At 44.0% G+C, this 18,388-nt stretch overlaps 1 protein-coding gene and 1 non-coding gene across 2 annotated transcripts; one reads left to right on the top strand and one right to left on the bottom strand.

The window, feature by feature from the left end:
- Positions 1–5,187: 5,187 nt before the first annotated feature.
- On the top strand, positions 5,188–5,260 carry trnat-ugu. The gene has a single exon. It is a non-coding gene; the product is annotated as a tRNA-Thr (tRNA).
- Positions 5,261–6,725: 1,465 nt separating this feature from the next.
- LOC121542340 lies at positions 6,726–17,970 on the bottom strand. The gene is made up of 5 exons (XM_041851741.1): positions 17,833–17,970; positions 8,346–8,864; positions 7,824–8,029; positions 7,492–7,615; positions 6,726–7,151 (listed from the first exon to the last, which is right to left on the bottom strand). The coding sequence occupies exons 2-5, from the start codon at positions 8,838–8,840 to the stop codon at positions 6,996–6,998; spliced, it is 981 nt and encodes a 326-aa protein (XP_041707675.1). The 5' UTR covers positions 8,841–8,864; positions 17,833–17,970; the 3' UTR covers positions 6,726–6,995.
- Positions 17,971–18,388: the final 418 nt, after the last annotated feature.

Genomic DNA, 18,388 nt, shown 5'->3' on the forward strand with positions numbered 1-18,388 from the left:
AGAACACTGAGCCAATCACGGCACAACTGGAGAACGTTACCAACCCCAATGCTCCGTATTTTCCGCTGGCTGCCCCACCACCACAGAAAGTACTGAGCTAGGCTGAAACACCTTAATTTTGGAGCTACCTTACTCAAGAAAGCAAAAAAGAGACCAAGTTTGTATGCAGCTTTATTAACTCAATGATATATATATATTTTATTTTTTTAATTGTTTGCAAACTGATATGTGACACGTATTAATGCCAAAATAACATGAAAATCAGGCAACCCCCCAAAAACATCTTACTACAATACATTTTAATAGAAAGTTAGCAAAAATAGATAAGATCTTGCTACCATGGAAAGGTAAATACCTGTCTATTTGTGGAAAAAGCACCCTGATTAATTATTTAGTCAGAACCCAGTTTACCAATTTACCTATGGCCATGCCTACACCAAACAACTTGTTTTTTTAAATTATATGAGCTAAAAATATTCCACTTTATTTGGAACCGCAAACCAGACAAAATTTAACGGGCCTATTTATATAATGAATATGAATTTGGAGGGCTTACATTATTAAATATTAATGCATTGAACCTCTCACTAAAGGCTTCAGTCAGACAAAAGTTGTATTTAAATCCAAACTGGTTTTCCAGCAGAGTAGTTAGAATGACTCCATGTACAAGAATATACTTTTCCCCTTTATTGATATTGCAACCTCTCACTTTCAGTTATTTGAAAATGAAATAATCTCCAGAATATCACTATTTTAAAACAAGCTATAGAAAGCTGGTTGCAATTTCAGTTTAATCCACCAGAAAAGACTGAACAAATAGGCCTATTACAACAAATATTATGTCTAAACTCAAATATACTAATAGATTATTTTTTTAATCATTATTTTAGGATTTTTTAAAACAAATGGTATAATCTTTGTTAATGATATCATAAATATGACTGGTGGAGTTATGTCACACATGCAGCTAACAAAAGAAAAACAATATGGTTTTCAGAGATAGATGGGAGGGGTTGAGGGTAGCTGAAGGGTGGGACTAAAAACAAATACAAATAGATGACTAATGTAAAATATACTGTGTCTGTAAAATGTATATAGTATGTATAATCTGGAAGTAGAAGCCTAAGTATTGTTGGCTATTAGTTTACTCCCATTAGGGGAGGGGTGGTAGGGTTGGTGTCAACTAATAGTCTTGGAAGGATGCTGCTTGATTCTATAAGTAGAATTGTTTTAACTTATAAACTGTGTTGGTTTTGTCTGTCTGTCATAGTTAGTAAGCTACCCAGTCTGCTTAAAAAGTGATTGCTACCCATTCACACTGGATGCAGGGCCAGCCACTTATTTTGTTCTCTGCAGATTACAACTCAATCTGAGGGGGAGTGGCTACACTGTCTGCGGCAGCAGTCCCCAAAACGAAGACTGTCCCTGAAACAAAGACAGTTCTGCCAAGTTGTTCTGCGGGAGTTAGTCGAGGGAGGCCTCGCTCTCTCGCTTCCCCAGATGTTTAGTTAATTTGATTCCGATCTCTTTTGCAGTATTGTAGCCTTTTCTGTAGCCTGTCAACTATGTGTCTGTCTATCCCTGTTCTCTCCTCTCTGCACAGGCCATACAAACGCTTCACACCACATGGCTGCTACCACTCTAATCTGGTGATCCCTGCGCGCACGACCCACGTGGAGTTCCAGGTCTCCGGCAGCCTCTGGAACTGCCGTTCTGCGGCCAACAAGGCAGAGTTCATCTCAGCCTATGCTACCCTCCAGTCTCTCGACCTCTTGGCGCTGACGGAAACATGGATTACCACAGAAAACACTGCTACTCCTACTGCTCTTTCCTCGTCTGATCATGTGTTCTCACATACCCCTAGAGCATCTGGTCAGTGCAGTGGTGGCACAGGAATCCTCATCTCTCCCAAGTGGACACTCTCTCTTTTCCCCTGACCTATCTGTCTATCTCCTCATTTGAATTCCATGCTGTCACAGTCACTAGCCCATTCAAGCTTAACATCCTTGTCATTTATCGCCCTCCAGGTTCCCTTGGAGAGTTCATCAATGAGCTTGACGCCTTGATAAGTTCCTTTCCTGAGGATGGCTCACCCCTCACAGTTCTGGGTGACTTTAACCTGCCGACGTCTGCCTTCGACTAATTTCTCTCTGCCTCCTTCTTTCCACTCCTTTCCTCTTTTGACCTCACCCTCTCACCGTCCCCCCCTACTCACAAGGCAGGCAATACGCTTGACCTCATCTTTTCTAGATGCTGTTCTTCTACTAATCTCAATGCAACCACTCCAAATCTTCGACCACTACTTTGTATCCTTTTCTTTCTTGCTCTCCTCCAACACTACTCACTCTGCCCCTACTCAGATGGTAATGCGCCGTCGCAACCTTCGGTCTCTCTCTCCCGCTACTCTCTCCTCTTCCATCCTATCATCTCTTCCCTCTGCTAAATCCTTCTCCCTCCGGTCTCCTGATTCTGCCTCCTCGACCCTCCTCTCCTCCCTTTCTGCATCTTTTGACTCTCTATGTCCCCTATCCTCCCGGCCGGCTCGGTCCTCCCCTCCTGCTCCGTGGCTTGATGACTCATTGCGAGCTCACAGAAGAGGGCTCCGGGCAGTCGAGCGGAAATGGAGGAAAACTAGACTCCCTGCGGACCTGTCATCTTTTCACTCCCTCCTCTCTACTTTTTCTTCCTCTGTTTCTGCTGCTAAAGCCACTTTCTACCACTCTAAATTTCAAGCCTCAGCCTCTAACCCTAGGAAGCTCTTTGCCACCTTCTCCTCCCTGCTGAATCCTCCTCCTCCTCCCCCTCCCTCCTCCCTCTCTGTGGATGACTTCGTCAACCATTTTGAAAAGAAGGTTGACGACATCCGATCCTCATTTATTAAGTCAAATGACACCGCTGGTCCTGCTCACACTGCCCTACCCTATGCTTTGACTTCTTTCTCCCCTCTCTCTCCAGATGAAATCTTGCGACTTGTGACAGCCGGCCGCCCAACAACCTGCCCGCTTGACCCTATCGCCTCCTCTCTTCTCCAGACCATTTCCGGAGACCTTCTCCGTTACCTCACCTCGCTCATCAACTCATCCTTGACCGCTGGCTATGTCCTTCCGTCTTCAAGAGGGCGAGAGTTGCACCCCTCCTCAAAAAACCTACACTCGATCCCTCCGATGTCAACAACTGCAGACCAGTATCTCTTCTTTCTTTTCTCTCCAAAACTCTTGAGCATGCCGTCTCTAGCCAACTCTCCTGCTATCTCTCTCAGAATGAACTTCTGGATCCTAACCAGTCAGGTTTCAAGACTGGTCATTCAACTGAGACTGCTCTTCTCTGTGTCACAGAGGCTCTCCGCACTGCCAAAGCTAACTCTCTCTCCTCTGCTCTTATCCTTCTAGACATATCTGCTGCCTTTGATACTGTGAACCATCAGATCCTCCTCTCCACCCTCTCCGAGTTGGGCATCTCCGGCACTGCTCACTCTTGGATTGCGTCCTACCTGACAGGTCGCTCCTACCAGGTGGCGTGGCGAGAATCTGTTCCGCACCACGTGCTCTCACCACTGGTGTCCCCCAGGGCTCAGTTCTAGGCCCTCTCCTATTCTCTCTATACACCAAGTCACTTGGCTCTGTCATATCCTCACATGGTCTCTCCTATCATTGCTACGCAGACGACACACAATTAATTTTCTCCTTTCCCCCTTCTGATAACCAGGTGGCGAATCGCATCTCTGCATGTCTGGCAGACATATCAGTGTGGATGTCGGATCACCACCTCAAGCTGAACCTCGGCAAGACGGAGCTGCTCTTCCTCCCTGGGAAGGACTGCCCGCTCCATGATCTTGCCATCACGGTTGACAACTCCATTGTGTCTTCCTCCCAGAGTGCAAAGAGCCTTGGCGTGACCCTGGACAACACCCTGTCGTTCTCTGCTAACATCAAAGCGGTGACCCGATCCTACAGGTTCATGCTCTACAACATTCGCAGAGTACGACCCTACTTTACACAGAAAGCAGCACAGGTCCTAATCCAGGCACTTGTTATCTCCCGTCTGGATTACTGCAACTCGCTGTTGGCTGGGCTCCCTGCCTGTGCCATTAAACCCCTGCAACTTATCCAGAACGCTGCAGCCCGTCTGGTGTTCAACCTTCCCAAGTTCTCTCACGTCACCCCGCTCCTCCACACACTCCACTGGCTTCCAGTTGAAGCTCGCATCTACTACAAAACCATGGTGCTTGCCTACGGAGCTGTGAGGGGAACGGCACCTCCTTACCTTCAGGCTCTGATCAGACCCTACACCCAAACGAGGGCACTACGTTCATCCACCTCTGGCCTGCTAGCCCCACTACCTCTACGGAAGCACAGTTCCCGCTCAGCCCAGTCAAAGCTATTCGCTGCTCTGGCACCCCAATGGTGGAACAAGCTCCCCCACGACGCCAGGACAGCGGAGTCACTGACCACCTTCCGGAGACACTTGAAACCCTACCTCTTTCAGGATTACCTGGAATAGTTTAATAGTAATCCTTCTACCCCCCCTTTACTACCACTGTCTTTTGTCTAAACTAACACCTGACTTATTTCACCTGCTAGCACTGACTTGTTTAAAGAAATGTACTTATTGTGATCGAGATGTAGTTGTCCCTGATTGCACTGACTTTGCTCACAGCTGCTTGTTTGAAAAAGTGTACTTACTGTGATCAAGATGTGGTTGTCCCACTGGCTATCCTAAGTTGAATGCACCAATTTGTAAGTCGCTCTGGATAAGAGTGTCTGCTAAATGTAAATGTAGGGTTAAGAGAAAATAATACCATAAAATAAAAATGTTGTAAACATTTTATGGGGATTGGAAATTATGCAGACAATTACATTGATACATCGGACAATCTATCTGCAATATTAAAGCTGATCTACCCGTAAAAAAAAAAAAAGTCACGAAGGAGAGGAGACAAGGAAAGGAGGAGAGGAGACTATTAAAGGAGACTTCTGAAGAATGTTTACCACCAGACCAGACCTGCCTGAGGGTCACAAAGATCTGGGAGAGTTTTTCATTAAATGTATAACAAAGGGTGAAAAGGAATCTGCATTTACTGTAGGAGCCAGGTAACCTGCATGTTTGGTTACTTAGGTGTGTCTCTTTCTTTAACTCTCTGATGGGTGTGTTCTTTATAGCATTCCAATTATTCTCATGAACATGTATGGCTCCATAGCTCAGTGGTTAGAGCACTGGTCTTGTAAACCAGGGGTCGTGAGTTCAATTCTCGCTGGGGCCTTGATTTTGATCCTACCCTCTGTGACATGCGTCTGAAACGCTGCACAAGGTGGGAGTTACCATTACTCAGGCTCTATACAGAAGAAAGATCTAAAAGTGACAATATTGCCCTGCAAAAATAATGATCTGCTGTACTACTACTGTAAAAAACATTCCCAAACAAACTGAGGATACGTTTGCCGATCCCGTCCTGGGACGCCCATCATGATTAAAGAAGGGCTGAAACTAGAGCAGAGGTCATGTCAGTCTGTTGATATTAAATAAAGCATTACATATAATGTCAACAGCATTGTGATGGAGGATTGCCATAGGCTGAATTGAGAGACTGGGATACGTAGTTTAGTCCCAATGTAGAAGATTTATTTTCTTCGAAATTCTAACTTAACAAAAATACTTGAGTCCTTTTAGCTCCTTGTAGAGCAAAGGCACAACAATAACAAAAGTACTATGTTCTCATTCCTGACAAACAATATACTACTGCTGACTAACAAAAGTACTATGTTCTCAAACCTGACAAACAATATACTACTGCTGACTAACAAAAGTACTATGTTCTCATTCCTGACAAACAATATACTACTGCTGACTAACAAAAGTACTATGTTCTCATTCCTGACAAACATATACTACTGCTGACTAACAAAAGTACTATGTTCTCATTCCTGACAAACAATATACTACTGCTGACTAACAAAAGTACTATGTTCTCAATCCTGACAAACAATATACTACTGCTGACTAACAAAAGTACTATGTTCTCATTCCTGACAAACAATATACTACTGCTGACTAACAAAAGTACTATGTTCTCATTCCTGACAAACAATATACTACTGCTGACTAACAAAAGTACTATGTTCTCAACCCTGACAAACAATATACTACTGCTGACTAACAAAAGTAATATGTTCTCATTCCTGACAAACAACATACTACTGCTGACTAACAAAAGTACTATGTTCTCAACCCTGACAAACAATATACTACTGTTGACTAACAAAAGTAATATGTTCTCAACCCTGACAAACAATATACTACTGCTGAATAACAAAAGTAATATGTTCTCAACCCTGACAAACAATATACTACTGCTGACTAACAAAAGTACTATGTTCTCATTCCTGACAAACAATATACTACTGCTGACTAACAAAAGCAATATGTTCTCAAACCTGACAAACAATATACTACTGCTGACTAACGAAAGTAATATGTTCTCAACCCTGACAAACAATATACTATTGCTGACTAACAAAAGCAATATGTTCTCAACCCTGACAAACAATATACTACTGCTGACTAACCCATGGGGCGGCGCACAATTGGCCCAGCGTCGTCCAGGGTAGGGGAGGGAATGGCTGGCAGGGATGTAGCTCATTTGGTAGAGCATGGCGTTTGCAACGCCAGGGTTGTGGGTTTGATTCCCATGGGGGGTATGTAAAAATAAAAATTTATGCACTCACTAACTGTAAGTCGCTCTGGATAAGAGTGTCTGCTAAATGACTAAAATGTAAATGTTACAAACGCACAAACACATTTAGCCTGCTGGGTTTAAACCAGTGAAGCATGTTGAAAGCATAACAACTTTAACCTTCTGTTTGACATCCTAATCATCATCAAATCAAAATCAAATCGACATTTATTGGTCGCGTACACAGATTTGCAGGTGTTATGGCCGCTGCATCATCATTCTAGTATAAAGTTTATCAGTACAGGGGGGTGTGGTAGAAAGTTTATCAGAACAGGGGGGTATGGTAGTAAGGCCAATAGCAGTCCACCATCTCCTTGGCCTCGTCGTATGTGGTGAACTCACAGTCGGGGGAAATTGGTGGCTGTCCCGGCTCACAGAATCTCAGATGGTGTCTCAAATTGTATGTATCGAAGGTCAACATCTGAGAGGAACAGAATATTTCATAATCTTAAGTGATAGCTAGACTTTTGATTGCTGATTGTAAAGTCTTCCTATTCACTGCTTTGGCAACATTGTTGTACCTTTAAAAGTTATGCCAACAAAGCAGTTGTCTCAAAACCTGTCCTGGAGAGATACAGGGTGTGCAGGGTTTTGTTCCAGGCAGCACTTACACACAGGTTACACTATTTAAGGTCTTGATAATTAGGTGATTAATTGAATCAGGTGTGTTAGAGTTGGGCTAGAACTAAATCATTTACACCCTGTTACTTTCCGGTAGAAACATTATTGATCCCATCAATAAAGTTAATGTGAAATCTAACCTGTGAATCATCCATGTGGAACGCTACAGTAACGTTGTCCCAAACGTAGAACTGGTGTTTCTGTGGATCAGGGATCAGGTGGGCTACATCCTGGTTCTGGTAGGGCTTTGACACCAGTTTGAAGCTGTGGAAAGGAAGTGAAAGTGTGAGTCAATTCAAGTTGTAATTAAGGCATCCCATGCTAGAATTGAGAGTGATTTTTGTAGCTAGTATTACTATGTTACATCTAAAGTAACTGATATATTTAGCATTGCATGGAAACGTTTTGAGTGGCACATTGTTTACATTTATCTGTGAATTACACTCACGCACACATACGCACACACTCTAACCTGTGTGTCTCACACATGGCCTCGGGTCTCCAGATGATCTGTCCATCTCTGTAAGCACAGACTCCATCATCGTTGTCCTGGAGGAGAGGGTACTTCTCAAAGAGGTCGTTGTTGAAGTGACTGTGGACTAGCACTGAGTACATCACCTCCTGTTTGTACAGCACTGTCTCATACACACGCAGGATTGGCTCGTGTCCAACACATAGCTAAACAAAAAGACAAATACCTTTATTATCATTAAATTACATGATCTTGTTTCTTTCAATTATTTGACCACAAATTCTCACATGGTCTCTGTATGTACCCAGCACAGGAGGTTGGTGGTACCTTAATGGAATTGGTGAAATGGTATCAAATACGTCAAACACATGGTTTCAATGTGTTTGATGCCATTCCATTTGCTCCGTTCCAGCCATTGATATGAGCCGTCTTCCCTTCAGAAGCCTCCATTGGTACTGCCCAGCAGTCCTGTATGTTTATTCTACAGATATTTTAACTGTTCCACTATTAAGACTTCAGTACCTGTTCCCGGTATCTCTTGAGCAGCTCCTCCAGGGGGAAGGTGAAGCGGTAGGAGCCCAGCCTGGAGGTGTCCAGGAAGGCAGGTGAGGTGGCGAACCTTTGCAGGAAGGATGTCTGCTCCCTGGCCTGCTCCTCCGTCCTGTCAGGGTACCTGGCCTGGAGCAGACGCTGTTCAGCCGAGGCCATCTCCTCCGCTCCCAAAGACAAGCTCCACCACAGCAGGTCCAAACCCTCTGGCCCCTCTCGGCCCCTAGCACGGAACCCCCCTTGGCTTTCGACGGCTATGCCAAATAGCCCGCCTTCATTCGTGTCGTGTCTGAGCTGGGAGACCCGGAACTCTGGCCTTGGGTATTCTGGGATGTTGTCTTTGAAGAGGTAATTGTTGTGAAAGCCCTGAGCTTTCAGTCTCAGTCCTAGGTCCGACAGTTTCAAGTGCTGGGCCTGGACAGCAAACTCCTGGTGTCCTCTGTGGTTTTTGCGCACAACCACGTCCATGTTCTGCTCTCACTTCAACGTTGTCTGAGGAGAATTTGGAAGAAAATAAACGAATGTGTCTTCTGAAAACACCAATATACAGTAACACAGAGTGATATGGGATGTTTGGAAAGTATTGGAGAAAGAAGTGGCGGCAGTCTGCGTTTACTAGGTCAGCCCTTTTATCTGTGGGCTACCATAAAAATGTACTGTACAACCTGATGGTTAAAGAGGTGAACCATTGCCCACAGGGTTGCTGGTTCAAATCCCAGGCCTGTCAAGAGTGGGAATGTGGGACAGCAAAATCTCTGGTCCTTGTGCCTGCATCACGACTTCACTACCAGCTGCATGTTCAACTGACACATGCGCGTAGACCAGAGCTAGTCTGTCAGTAAACTAAGTGCTCAAAATAGTTTGAGAATTTACAGCTTGAGCATATGTTGAAAGGTTTGTCAGCACTCTAGCAACATCTTTACTTAGGTGACTAATTAAAGTATATTGAAGCCAGTCACTAAACATACATCTAAAGAAAAAAAAAAACTACAGAGGGAAATATAGTTAGTGCTTTGAAGAAAGCTCAAACTGCACCTGCCCCCAACCCACAGCGCTTGATGGTTTTTGCGACTGCACTTGAAGAAACTTTCAAAGTTCTTGAAATTTTCAGGATTGACTGACCTTTATGTCTTAAAGTAATGATGGACTGTCATTTCTCTTTGCTTATTTGAGCTGTTCTTGCCATAATACGGACTTGGTCATTTACCAAATAGGGCTGTCTTCTGTATACCACCCCTACCTTGTCACAACACAAATGATTGGCTCAAACGCATTAAGAAGGAAAGACATTCCATGAATTGACTTTTAACAAGGCACACCTGCTAATTGAAATGCATTCCAGGTGACTACCTCATGAAGCTGGTTGAGAGAATGCCAAGAGTGTGCAAAGCTGTCATCAAGGCAAAGGGTGGCTACTTTGAAGAATCTTAAATATAAAATACATTTTGATTTGTTGAACACTTTTTTGGTACTACATGATTCCATATGTGTTATTTCATACTTTTGATGTCGTCACTATTATTCTACAATGTAGAAAATAGTAAAAAATTAAGAAAAACCCTTGAATGAGTAGGTGTGTCCAAACGTTTGACTGGTAATGTATATTCCACCATAAACAGAACACCATCTATCATTTAAATGTATAGGAAACTTTCTTAGCAAGTAGGGATAAACCATAGGCCTATGTGTCACAATTATAATCTGAAGGTAAGCAAGGGGGCTTTCCAGTCACCAACTACGCTGACGTCTAAGCAGCAGAAGGATTTCGGTCGGCCGCTTTAATAGTTCAGTTCGAATGGAGAGTGGGGGCGGGGCTAGGTGCTGAGGCTCTTTGCCTGACTGGCTGAAACGTTCTGTGTTCACGCTTAACAGGGAAGGAAAGGTCTTGCTTACCCAGCCCCAGGGAGGAGAGTCCCTTTCCTTAGGGAATTGAATAGTGTTCCATTACTGATGGATAAATCCTTTGTACAACCGGGAAAGGTGGGTAATTGTTCAGGCTATAATGTTCCCAACATAATGATACAAAACATGAAATATTATCCTTGAAATAGAGAGAAGTTACACAATATAATAAAAACTATTCTACAGCACACAATGATCATAGCATGCATCAGTACACTTTTTTCCCTCCCCGCTTACATCCTTATGTAGCCTAATAATTTATCAAATAAAGCAAGGTTGGTCAGTTTGGCAGCTGCGCGAGTGGGTGGGAGATGCCTGTGTGCTTTGCGGTTAACCGGATCTTTTCCCGGCAGTTTTCTTGAAGATCACTTCGTGACCCACAAGCTGAAGTACTGTCGTACAGTACCTACTTGCGCCGTTCAAAACAAAACAAAAATACTAGGTCAAATCATGACATCAGTGATCTTCAGGTCGGAAAGTCGGAGCTATAGAAAGAGGCCGAGTTGGATGACCGTTCAAATCGTTTTTTACCCAGTCGGAGCTCGTTTTTCCGAGTTCCCAGTTGTTTTGAACGCGGCAACTGACTGGTCATTCCCACTCGCCATCATCGAATGGACTCAAACTAGCAAGAAGTTCTGACTGGGCTCAATTGTAATGAAACGCAAACACAGCGATGAGTTTCTCTCTCTTGGTTTAATACACACTTTGAGAAATAACGAGGAGCACCCATAATGTGTTTTGTGCGGGTTAGTGCTTAATGAGTCTCTCAAAATGGAACAAATTAAAACGACACGTCCTGACCAAACATCCACAGCATGACGGTAAACCAGGGAGTTCTTTCAGGACAGGGCAGAATGCTTCAGGAAACAGTGCTTCGACAGTGGAAGAGTAAGTCAGCTAGCAAGGCATTGTTGTCATTTTATAACAGGTGATAATAAACAGAAATAAGAGAGTACTATCTCTTGTAGTAGTCGATGTGAGGTTCTCTTTCAAACAATCCCCTTTTACACAGCTAATAGCTAGCTACTGATAGTGCAACCATAACGCCTCGATCACACCGACAGCGTCATTGCATTTAGGTATACCAAAAGTACATTATTTTCCGATGGAATGCTGCGTTTGCCTTGCAGCATTGCGTTGTAGTGCGTTCTGTGTGGTGCATACCTTGGATTTATCGAACGTATGCGTCAAACTGTATGCATAGATGGCTTGACAGAAATGATAGAAGTTGAATGTTAAACTTTATGTTGCACACGATAGTAACTTGACAAGGAATGCCCACACACATTTTAATATTACTTTCCTTTACTTTCAACCTAAGAAATAAAAGGTGTACAAATACAGCAAAACGATACAGCCCACTCAACATGTGGTAGAGTCACATTGTACAGATCTGACTCTGGGTGATGACCTCATCAAAGGGGAAAGGTCACGGTCAATGCCAATAATAACCATGCACACATGAATAGTAATCATACTATACTGCAGGTAAGTACAACACATATTCAATGTAATTATTTATATAGTGTCCACGCTATAATGTTACGCCCCTGAAAAAGGGGAGAAATAATCACGAGAGTGATGCAGTTATGTTTCCTCACTGAAAACTTTAGTATAATCCTTTTACAAAAATACCACATTTTACAGAACAACAGATCTACAGGAACCAGAGTTTTGTAGGGTACAAAGCTTATTCAAATCACAACAGCATAAACTGTAATTCACTAAAACATATACAAATGTTTCAATATAACTGTCAAACACAAAGTAGCTTTAGCTCAGTAACCCATAACTACATTTATCAACCATGTCAACAAAGTATTCGAAACACATTATACAAATAACCCAAAATATATTATTAACAGCGCACATGCTCATTCACAATTAACATAAAATGGCAGCTACTCTCAGTACGAAGCTATTCTTCGCTGCAACCAAGCAGGTTTCACTCACACACGCACCTATTACTCCCTTCAACTTAACTCTAACTTACTCAAGATGTTACTAACACATACCTTAAACTCTCTTGACATGTTAGCAAGTTATTACATTCAAGTTAACTCGTTTTATATCAATAACGTACCTGAAAAAGGGGAGAAATAATCACGAGAGTGATGCAGTTATGTTTCCTCACTGAAAACTTTAGTATAATGAGGAAAAAAGACCGCGATTTCCCCAGGAAGTTGGGTGGAGACCAGAGCAATCGATCTCAGGCTCATAGATTAAGAGCATTTAGTAGATCACAGATTAACACTTTTACCCTTAAATTGGGCACCACAAAATAAAGTAGTTAATATAACGTTTACACATTCCTCTTACAATATTTACCCTTTTACACTTGACGGATTTTAACACAATTATGAATTTTATCAATCTCTATGAACTAGTACTGAATGCATGATCTTTTTAACCTTAGATATTTTAAGATCCTTACATACCATGAACTTACTAATACTTTTTAGTGTATAACAGGCTATGAATATGTCCTTTAACCTGTCACAATAACACACACATATCCAGATTATGCTGCGTCTCATTTTGCGCAAAAACCCTATCGGTGTGATCAAGGCGTAAGTTACAGTACATATTATTGTTGAAAACAAGTCTAGGTTGGAACTGTTGTTGTTAAAATACAAGTAATATTTTTTATTCTGAATTGGAATAAACTGATTGAAGCATGATTCTTTTTGAGGCAAACACACTCACACAGTTCTGGGTTGCTCATCTACAGCAGGAAGCGGTCTCCTGCCTGGCTGAGAAAGCAGTAGATGTTTGGCACAACATACCTATGTGAGTCAGGGTTTTCAACTCTGGCGTACTTAAAACACAAGTACAGAAACCGACTCAATGCTGAGCATGACCTCAGGGTTGCACTGTCAAAAAATGAGCCCAGAATAGACCTGCTTGTTGAAAACTTAAACCAATCACACACCTCTCATTAGGACTGTGTGTGTGTGTGTGTGTGTGTTTTCTGGACTACATCTGTGTAATGCCTCAAAAAGCATCTTGCTTCAATCAGTTTATTCCAGTTCAGAATGAAAATTATTTAATGTATTTTAACAGCAACAGTTCCAACCTAGACAGATATGTAAGAGTGTTTTTAATGGGAAAAAATAAACATGAATAGCTATTTATATGGGTATTTCATTTCGTTGTTATTTGTCTACATTGCAGTTGTTTTAGGTATAAGGGCAAATGAAATGTACCAATATTTACGTATAGTTGCATGTTTTCATAAGCTTGGGTCCCAGGAAAACACAGGATTTCTAATTTGGGTCCCAGGCTGAAAGAGTTTGAGAAACCCTGTTCTACAGTGATCCATTGAGCCTGATGACCCCTGTTCTACAGTGTTCCATTGAGCCTGATGACCCCTGTTCTACAGTGTTCCATTGAGCCTGATGACCCCTGTTCTACAGTGTTCCATTGAGCCTGATGACCCCTGTTCTACAGTGTTCCATTGAGCCTGATGACCCGTGTTCTACAGTGTTCCATTGAGCCTGATGACCCCTGTTCTACAGTGTTCCATTGAGCCTGATGAAAAGTGTTTTCCACGCCATCTTGAGCTGTAGTCATTTAATCCTAATTATAAGTAAACATAGCGTGGGACCAAACACTTTACTTGCAGGTCAACAGGAATTTATGGAAGGGTTGACTTAAGTTGTAGGCCATGGTTCCCTCTCAGGGCCATGCATAACTAACCTGGCTAGCATAGATAACGGTTCTCATAATAATATAGCGCCATCTGCTCTGGTAGTTTTCCATCGTGAAAGGTTGGTTCTGTTGTCATGTGAGTTCTATTTTCAGTAAAAACCAGCACAAATCCTCTGTAGGTCTGAATATTCACAACCCTTGAATGGAGGGTGTCCTCTGATCACTGAAAATACATCCACGAAAAAACAATTGTTGTCAATATCCTTTTTTGGCTGAACACTACACTATATTTCCTTGGATTTATCATTTCCAACAGACTTTAACACTCTGCTGTGTTTAGCCATTGGTTCATTATCCTTTGGCAGAGTGGGAGCCACCATAGATTGAATCCCGGCTGTTGTACTGTATGGCGTTGACAGTGGCCTAAAGTACTTAAGTAAAAATACTTTAAAGTACTACTTAAGTAGTTGTTTTGGGTATCTATACTTTACTTTGCTATTTCTATTTTTGACAACTTTTACTTTTACTTCACTACATTCCTAAAGAAAGTATTGTACTTTTTACTCCATACATTTTCCCTGACAACCAAAAGTACTCGTTACATTTTGAATGCTTAGCAGGACAGGAAAATGGTCAAATTCATGCATTTATCAAGAGAACTGCCTCTGATCTTGTGGACTCACTAAACACATGCATCTTTTGTCAATAATTGTTGGAGTGTGCCCCTGGCTATCCGTACATTTTTAAAACAAGAAAATGGTGCTGTCTGCTTTGCTTAATATAAGCAATTAAAAATATATATTGTGATGTCACGAGAGGCTGTGTCCTGGAGGGACGTTACATCCCCCTGAGGTGGCTGCAAACCCAGACAGCTATGGCTCCATCTGCTGGTATGGTCGGGAACTCCAACCCTCTGTGGCCAATCTTCCCACGCAGCTGAAACCAATCAGGGGCTGATAGGCTGGGGTTGTTTTGGAAGGGAAGAGACACGGTATGGAGTGTGGGTTGGAGGAAGAAGAGAATTGTGTTATAATTTTGTTTGTTGCCGAAGACCTTTAATAAAAATCCTTGTTTTGGTTGAACCTGGACTCCTTGCACTACTTGGGCAACCCCGCTGGAAGCGGTAGCCTCTCGTGGCATCACAGATGGTGGAGAATACGGGCACGCTCAAGCGTTAATAGTGCATGTCAGAGGAGGATACCGAAGGTTTGATCACCCAGTTTTCCAAGTTGGCCGTAGGCTCCCCGCCCGACTGAAATGGAGGACATATTGAAAGCCCTTGTTGCTGGCCAGCAAGCCCAGATGCAAGCAAACGTGGCTCTCTTGGAGGAGCAAAAGAAAGCCAACCTTCTGAAGGCAGAGGAATTGCAGTTGCAGAGACAGAGGGTGGTCCAAAATACCCGCCCAATAAAGGCAAGTGACTTTATATCTAAGATGGGAGCTACCGATGACATTGAGGCATACCTGCATGCATTTGAGGCCACGGCCACTAGGGAAGCCTGGCCCAAGCAACAGTGGGTTGGTCTGTTAGCCCCCTTTCTAACCGGGGAATCACTGAATGCTGTCCGGGACCTGGGCCCTGACCAGGTTACTGACTATGATGCTCTGAAGTCTGAGATCCTCAGCAGATATGGACTCACAAAGTTTGGTATGGCCCAGCGCTTTCACAGCTGGACCTTCCAACCAGACCAACCTCCTCGGGCGCAGATGCATGAACTTGTCCGAATCGCAAGGAAATGGCTGGATCCGCAGAGGAATACAGCAGCGGCGGTGGTGGAGGCCGTTGTGGTGGATCGTTACCTACGCGCCCTACCTTATGAGGCAAAACGGGTCATCAGTCAACAGGCCTTGACCACGGCTGATCTGACCGTGGAAGCTGTGGAAAAGTACCAGGCCACAGCGGAGATGCTGAATGCTTCCCGAAAAGACCCCAGGAGGGCGGCCCCACCACAAATGGGAAGAACCCGTCCAAAGGACCCCAAGGTCTCGAACCCAGTCACGTCAGGACTTATCCCGGCTCCAGGGGGAGCCAGAAACCAGGCGGGTCCAAGAAGAGTACACCAGGAGGGGGAAACTCGACAGTGTTACCGGTGTGGGGAGATGGGACATATCTCCTGGCAGTGTGGGAAACCAGCCGATGAACCTATGCCCACTGCGGAGTCCTCCAGCTCAGCACCCACACACCGTGTTGCCTCGCTCTTGGGAGTCGTAGATGGCGGCCCAGATCGACCCCCACCTGCCCGGTAACTGTGAATCACCATGATGTGGAGGCCTTACTGGATTCTGGTAGCCGGGCCACCCTGGTGCGTAAGGATTTGGTGGGCCCAACGTGTCTGACCCCGGGAAAGTCCTCCCAGTTTCCTGTGTCCATGGGGACACCAGAGAATACCCCATTACTGAACTTACAATGACCAGCACACGGGGAACCATACACACGACGGCGGGGGTGGTTGATTCCCTCCCCGTCCCTGTCCTAATTGGGACGAGACTGCCCAGCCTTTTACCCACTCTGGAGAGAGTCTCAGGAGAGGATAACCCGAGTACCTCCGAAACGGAGAGGCAAGACTCATCCTGGGAAGGCTCCGGTGCAATCCTCCGAATTACTCACTCCCGCCCGGGCTCGGATAGGGATGGCAGGTGCCCAGACCGACACAGAGACGGAGCTACAGAATCTGGACAAAGAACTGTCTGGTCTGAAGGGGACCGCTGAGAGGTATCGTTTGTTAAAGCAACAGTTAGACATGAAGACAGAAGAGTTAGATATCCTCCAGGCTAAACTCCAACAGAGCTCCTTCCATAAGCAACAGGAGGAGCTGGAGAGGCTGCGCAGGACCATCGAGGAGTGTGAGGAGACCCTGCGCAGTAGTAAGGAGGTCCAGAAGAAGGCAGAGGAGAAGTACAAGGTGTTGGAGAACAAGATGAAGAATGCGGAGGCAGAGAGAGAGAAGGAACTGAAAGCTGCTCAACAGAAGCTAAACTCTGCTAAAACCAAGGCTGATGCGTTCAGTAAGAAACTCAAGGAGAGACCCCAGAGACCGGCACTGTACAACACAGCACCAACTCACCAGATGGAGTGGAAACAGCCGAGGGCTGGCAAGCACCACGGCAATGCGGACGCCCTCTCCCGGCGTGATGCCTTCTTCGCTGCCTTTACCCCGACGAGGACGTCGGTCCCGAGGAGGGGGATGTGTGATGTCACGAGAGGCTGTGTCCTGGAGGGACGTTACATCCCCCTGAGGTGGCTGCAAACCCAGACAGCTATGGCTCCATCTGCTGGTATGGTCGGGAACTCCAACCCTCTGTGGCCAATCTTCCCACGCAGCTGAAACCAATCAGGGGCTGATAGGCTGGGGTTGTTTTGGAAGGGAAGAGACACGGTATGGAGTGTGGGTTGGAGGAAGAAGAGAATTGTGTTATAATTTTGTTTGTTGCCGAAGACCTTTAATAAAAATCCTTGTTTTGGTTGAACCTGGACTCCTTGCACTACTTGGGCAACCCCGCTGGAAGCGGTAGCCTCTCGTGGCATCACAATATATACTTTTACTTTTGATAATTAAGTATATTTTAGCAATTACATTTACTTTTGATACTGAAGTATATTTAAAACCAAATACTTTTATACTTTTACTCAAGTAGTATTTTACTGGCCCAAGTAGGCAAGGGGGGTGTTGTAAGAATTTCTAGGTGAACAAAAGGGAGAGCAGTGGTAGGTCAAATCAATCAAGAATCAATCCGGTTTATTACAAGTTGCCACAGGGAGACACCACCCAGCACAGAACCTTTCCCTGATTGATGGTCCTGCTATCTGCAGCAGGGCAATGAAGTCAGGCTGAGTTTAACGAGCCTGTGTGACAGGGTCTAGGAGTGTTTTATACATGGAATGGAACATTAATAATAAAGTACTTACGGTCAAGTTGAAGGCTGCTAAACACTGCTAAGCTTAACTTGACGCAGGGTCACTGTTGAAGCAGAAACAGTATCTAGAAAAGTAGGCTCACTTTGTCTTCTTTTCCTCTTTGGGGTTTATTTTTTCCTCTGCACCACACCAATAGTTAGGCTCAACTTTCGTTTCTTTCAACACTGAACTTTCAGGGGGTTTCCTGTCTGCAAGCTGCAGTAGCCAATCACATCCAGTATTTACATACCGTTACGCTAATACCTCATTGGCATTTCCTTTTGTCTACTTCATACTTGTTGAAGCTTTAACCGACTCCAAAACTATTTATACACCATGTTTTCAGCCTACGAGGCCTGATGAAGACAACGTACAGTTGTGAATGCTACAGTCATTTTGTGAAAATGTATTATTTGTCTAAAAACATGAATTTTTCTCGATCTGGTTACTCAGACTAGTATAGGCTGTAGATATGCCATGCCAGCTCCCACAGAGATAGTACCTAGATGGCTATTTGGATGTATAGGTACTCAGACAAGGCTGTTATAGAGTTGTGAATGCTGCACTA

This window comes from Coregonus clupeaformis, chromosome 28 (genome assembly GCF_020615455.1).
Source record: "Coregonus clupeaformis isolate EN_2021a chromosome 28, ASM2061545v1, whole genome shotgun sequence".
Classification (NCBI taxonomy): domain Eukaryota; kingdom Metazoa; phylum Chordata; class Actinopteri; order Salmoniformes; family Salmonidae; genus Coregonus; species Coregonus clupeaformis.

What these genes read in the sequence shown, in the direction of transcription:
- LOC121542340 (XM_041851741.1), bottom strand. Translation starts at nt 8,840, where the DNA reads ATGGACGTGGTTGTGCGCAAAAACCACAGAGGACACCAGGAGTTTGCT. An exon ending in TCAAGAGATACCGGGAACAG is followed by an intron (nt 8,030 to 8,345) that starts GTACTGAAGTCT and finishes CTTTTTGTTTAG; the next exon opens with CTATGTGTTGGACACGAGCC. An exon ending in GCCATGTGTGAGACACACAG is followed by an intron (nt 7,616 to 7,823) that starts GTTAGAGTGTGT and finishes TCCTTTCCACAG; the next exon opens with CTTCAAACTGGTGTCAAAGC.